Source organism: Schistocerca piceifrons, chromosome 1 (genome assembly GCF_021461385.2).
Source record: "Schistocerca piceifrons isolate TAMUIC-IGC-003096 chromosome 1, iqSchPice1.1, whole genome shotgun sequence".
NCBI classification, from domain to species: domain Eukaryota; kingdom Metazoa; phylum Arthropoda; class Insecta; order Orthoptera; family Acrididae; genus Schistocerca; species Schistocerca piceifrons.
Window position 1 is genome coordinate 1,025,332,025 of NC_060138.1, and position 6,000 is coordinate 1,025,338,024.

Genomic DNA, 6,000 nt, shown 5'->3' on the forward strand with positions numbered 1-6,000 from the left:
GAGGTATTGAACAGAATTGGGGAGAAGAGGAGTTTGTGGCACAACTTGTCTAGAAGAAGGGATCGGTTGGTAGGACATGTTCTGAGGCATCAAGGGATCACCAATTTAGTACTGGAGGGCAGCGTGGAGGGTAAAAATCGTAGAGGGAGACCAAGAGATGAATACACTAAGCAGATTCAGAAGGATGTAGGCTGCAGTAGGTACTGGGAGATGAAGAGGCTTGCACAGGATAGAGTAGCATGGAGAGCTGCAACAAACCAGTCTCAGGACCGCAAGAACAACAATACGTTAAAGCATATGGAGGCTCTCTAATGGTGTGGGACGTTGTCTAATGAGGGTTTTGTCACAGTTCATCTGGGTGGAAACAGCTTAGCTGAATCACCGTGTATTTTACAAAGTATATGCCAGGACACCGTTTAACAGCAATATATGACAATATAAAGCCCATTTATATTATAATAGCTAAATTGAGATGGAAGAACAAGAGGGAGAGTACTCATCTACTACTTCCAGTAACTGTTTTATGATTGTGGCTTACCATACAGTCAAAAGTAAAAGTTGAGGTACCAATGATTAGAAATTTAAGCCGTTAGTTAATTTATTTCTTGAGGACGTGTGTACCCACTGAAGTTATAACACACGTTAGTAGAGTGGTTGTAGAGAACCTGGCGCATTTCATAATATTTGTGTCGTCACTTGCGCAGGTCAGTGCCCTACCCACGACATCATAAACCATGCCCCCTTCTATGACGTCATTATCATGATGTGACAATCCAGGACCCTTTTTTCATGACGCAATAATCGTGACGTTACAAGCCAAACCCTATTTCAATGACATTACATTCGCAGGAACTTCAAAATAAGATCCAGCCAACCAATATGCAGCCGGACATTTCAAAAATTTCTGAACGACCTGAAGGTTTCTTTCACCATGTTCAAAGGTACCCAAATGACTTGTATTATGTGTGAAAGTAGGTAAGCTTCACCGGAACAGAGTATTTTGGCATGAGATTTAAAAACGTCTGAACGACATGAATGTTATTGGCCGTGTTTAAAAATATCAGGATATCCTGAATCATTTATCAGAAATAAAGCTCCTGCCCCCAACTCTGTGCCACTACAAACACACTTTCAGAGGTTATAAATGTAGTGTTAATTCCACATCTAAAATTTATTTACAAAAAAAACAATCAACAACACACACACACACACACACACACACACAAACACACAAACACACACACACACACACACACACACACACACACACAGACACACACACACACACACACACACACACAATTTATTTCCATGTCTAAAAAATATGAACAGCATAAATTAAAGAAATTCCCCGTCTAAAGGAAACCATCAACAACACACACACCCCCACACACAATTTATTTCCATGTCTAAAACATGTGAACAGCATAAATTAAAGAAATCTCACGTCTAAAATCTATGCAAAAAATAATTCAGCAGCGCAATGTTAACGCCGTGTGTCACGATATTGTTTTCAGGTCTGAAATATCTGGCAAAATACACAATGGGTGTAGCTTGCAGTATTTGCACATCTAATCTGACCTGTTACTGTATGAAACACATGTGCTCTGCTAAAGTCACATGCTAAAACGGGGCTGACATTACATCCTAATACGTCCTAGGCCAAAATGAGAATATTCGTATGCATATCAGCAAGTTAACAATACACAATAAGAAAGTAATGTATTACAATGATAATAGTTAAAGTTGTAAACAAAATACGTAAAATGTGTAACTGACAACATTTACATGTGTAAGACATATGTCAAAAATACTTCAGCAAGAGAAAGCACATTTATGTCAGTGCGCAGCTCGTGCTCTAGTGTCTGACGTTGCTGCCTCTGGATCACGGGGTCCCGGAATCGATTCCCGGCCGGGTTGGGGATTTTATCTGTCCGGGGACTGGGTGTTTGTGTTGTCCTCATTTTATCATCATCATCATTTGTGTCAGTGACTAGACTGGATTGTGAAAAAAATGGACTGTGTAAACAATGGGACTTTGTACGAGCGCTGATGACCGAGCAGTTGAGCGCCTCACAAATCAAACATCATCATCATCCCATTTATGTCAAACGTGAAATGTTATTAACATATTTCAGCAGATGCCTAAAACATGACTGTAGACCTTCGCCTTTCTGAGTTCCAGTCACGGTCCGGCATATAGTATTAAGCTCTCAGGAAGTGTCAAATCAGCATACACTCCGCTGCAAAGGGGGGGGGGGGGGGTAATGTCCTTGCAGTGGTAGCTCAGTCCATAGAGCTCTTGCCTGTGCAAGGCGAAGGTTCTATTTCGAACTACAGGGCCGGCACACAGGTTTAATCTGCCAGGAAGTGTGCACACTGCTACAAAATGAAGATTCTTTCTGGAAGCAATCTTTTAGGTTTTTGCGAAACAAAGTCTTGGAAATATTCCTTCTTCCCTTAGTGTTAGCACTGCAAGGTATGCAGGAGAACTTCTGTGAAGTCTTGATGATAGAAGATGAGATACTGGCGGAAGTAAAGCGGTGAGGACGGGTCGCGAGTCATGCTTTTTAATAGCTCTGCTGGTAGAACTCTTTTCTTCAAAAGGCAAAGGTCCCAGCTTCGAATCCCAGTCCAGCACACAGTTTTAATCAGCTAATAGGTTTGAAATCAGCGCACAAACTGCTGCACACTGAAAATTTATTCCGGAAGCTAATGCAAGGTATGCAGGAAAATTTCTGTGAAGCTTCGAAGGTAGGAGAAGTATTGGAAGACATGAAGCTGTGAGTCGTGCTTGGATACCTCAGTCGGTAGAGCACTTACCCAAGAAAGGTGAAGGTCCCAGGTTGGAGGCTTCATGATTTTAATCTGCCAGGAAATTTGAAGTCATTACGCACCTGCCGCAGATCAAATTAAAATCACCTGACATTTTTAAAAGCGTCTTAGTAAAGCGTTATCTCACCGAGCAACAATTTTGTGAAGATGAGGTTAATGCATTTTATTTTACATTATAAAAATAAATTCGAAATTACTGACTCTCTGATGTAGCTATTTATTAGTTTCGATTGTTGGCCTTGTTGAGGTCAAATTCCACTTTCATGGAAAGCTGCAACATTTTTCAATCGGAGCAATGGCTACCTAAAGAGTTTTTCCACGTCTGCAATTTATGTCAAAAATATAACACTCACTCGCTTACACACACATACACACACACACACACACACACACACACACACACACACACACACACACACATATTATTATTAACGCACCCCATCTGATCCAGAAACGTGACTGTATACCCTCCAAGTGGCACGATATTCTGTATCTAAATTGTCTCTAATATTTGTCAGAATGTATGACGATATTCGCAATTTGATATTCAGCCTGCTTGAGCTATGTTACTGGTGGTACTTTACATACTACAGAAATGTCTTCGGATTTTCTGATAGCTTTCGAGACAGACTTTTGTTGTAACTAGCAAGAGTATCTCGCGCTGAGGTCATTAGTAAATTTCCAACTTCTGTAACACTTCGCCGGTCTTGAAGTTTTTGTATGCAGTGGCATGGAGAGCTACAACGACCTTGTCTTCGGACTGATAACTAATCCAGCAGTCATACGTGATGAATGAAGTTCTTTAATATTTCTCTAGTTGTTACTGTAAAGAAATACCAGAAAAATCTCCAAGGTAATTTTTTTTAATGAATGAAAACTCTTCAAGGCCAGATCAGCTGTATAGAGGTTCTTTGGTTCGGCAAAACAACCGGTTTAACACCATTGTAGGTGCATCTTTAGGTGATACTCCGTACTTAATGCAAAACATGTTTTTGTAAAGTGCTGTTAATACATAGTATACGATGGGGAGAAAGGAGGAACAGGTTTTTACTCAGAACTTCCCACTTCACAATACCAGAGAGAATCTTACGATGTCCCAGGATCAAGCAGTTAACTGATTAACTACGTAACTTCTTAAAAGGTGATGATAGACTGACTAAACTCGCAAGTATACACCATAAGATGAACGTGGAAAGCGTCAGAAGTGCCGTAATTAAAAACGTAGGGTACGAGAGCAAATTACGGCAACTACACATATAGGGCCAAAACAATGACAAAGGACACTGTGTAGTGAAAGAAGTCTCTCAGCCAAGCTGTAATATAACAGACTCAGGACCAAAAAAATTGGCTCCTTAGGCGACGTCCATTAATTATGTGACCTCAAAATGTGAATGGTGACGTGCGGGATCCGGCAAATCTCACCTAATCTCATTTAAAAGAGGCAATGAAAATCTCACGTCAACTTGTTAACTGAGAGAATATACATTATTAAAATGGACAACATTTCACTTTGCATAAGTAATGCTGAGTGTAGACAATATTAAAGTACTCAGCAATCTTTATGGATTCTGTGAAATAAACTGAATGCGTTGCATATGTGCATGGCCGGAATTCCTCGATTTGAAATAAGTGCCACGCAAGTGTCAGATTTCATTCAGGGAGTTCTCTGTCGCACTGGTTAAAATCACTGAGCATTATTCAGTGAGTCAGTCGTGATAATCTGTAACGCATATGAAACAGATGTTACTGTGTTCAACATGAATTTGTATCAAATGTTTTAAATCCGTAAGTATGACGACGAGTTGAAACATACGTCTGAGCAAGAATTTAATCGTTGGTGGGAGGAAGATAAGCCGAAGTTCACCGACAAGTATTCTCTTAGTGATGATATAACTCAAGGGATTGCATAGCTACGTAATGGTGCAGTTCAAAGGAAGGTACAAACAATATTGTTTTCCATCTGCGAACTATATAAAGATTCAGCGACGTTTAGTGAATATATTATATACCAGTAAAATGTTAGTTATCGAACCAGTTAATACTATTTTCGGGAGCGTTTTTGTCCGTCTGTTTCAGCCTGTCTGTCTGTCCCAATACTATTCAAGACTGGCGTGTTTAAAATAATGTTTTTAATTATGTGTTAAAAACATAGTTCAATACACATAATAAATAAAAGGTGGGTTTACTAAAGTGATTTCATCAGTGTTCAAAAAAATCATTTTTATGTATTCTACCCGACTACCGGGTAAACCTAACTTCAGGATGGGGGTGGGGGTGGGGTTGGGGGTGGGGGCTCCCACCACGTGTCACCAAATCTCACCAAGGGGGAGGGGCGAGTCACTTCACTTACTTAATGGATGTACTCCTATTAAACAGCAGATTCAACGGCTACGGACTACGTTTTAGTTCACTGTCACCCCAAACTGTAAAGTTTCTTGATTGTGTTGGCAGCTGCAAACGCCCTGTGGAACAACCTGATGGAGCCTGTGGGCAACAAGTCTGTAGAGTGGCAGGAGACGTTCTCGCGCTTCTTGTGCCCCACGCAGGAGAGCCCCTACATCTACACCAACGAGAACAGCAGGCGGGGGGCGAGCAGTCGTCGTCGGCGGCGGCGGCAGCGCGGCCGGTGACTGCGGTGATGGACGCAGCCGAACGCTGGTTTGTTTGGACACGTGACGTAGTGCTACTGACCGAGTCTCACGCAGACTCCGATGTAGGAAGTGTAATTTATATTTTTTTTATAGGCGGTAAATTTTCCGGTAATTCCGGTCGTCTTTCTTGGCATGAGTGATTTCGACACACAGAGCAGAGTTGTGTGATGTAAAAATGTATAAACTCCTACCTGTACTGAAAGCAACATATTTCAAAATCTGTCTTCACGAAATAGACAGAAATTTGGTGTTTTATATGACTGTGCCAAATATGCTGTTATAATAATTACAGTACTTTTCAACTGTTGGACAACTTTATTTTCTTTCCTTGTCTCGCAATCTGATGTCGTTGTTTCCTTATACAATACCATACCGTATTTTACTGACTATAAGATGCACTTTTTCCTTCGAAAAATTGCCTGAAAAATTCAGGTGCGTCTTATACTCGAAATTAATATAATAATATCCTGTGGCCTTTTTTTTTTTAACGAAAAATGCTCGTATATTCAATGTC

At 40.6% G+C, this 6,000-nt stretch overlaps 1 protein-coding gene across 1 annotated transcript in view; it reads left to right on the forward strand.

The window, feature by feature from the left end:
- LOC124777309 (phospholipase B1, membrane-associated-like) overlaps nt 1–5,796 on the forward strand; it is a 71,412-nt gene extending 65,616 nt beyond the window's left edge. Inside the window, exon 6 of the mRNA XM_047252667.1 lies at nt 5,287–5,796. Within this exon, the coding sequence (XP_047108623.1) occupies nt 5,287–5,465 (179 nt within the window). The 3' untranslated portion in view covers nt 5,466–5,796. The remainder of the gene's footprint in view (nt 1–5,286) is intronic.
- The last annotated feature ends 204 nt before the right edge of the window (nt 5,797–6,000 follow it).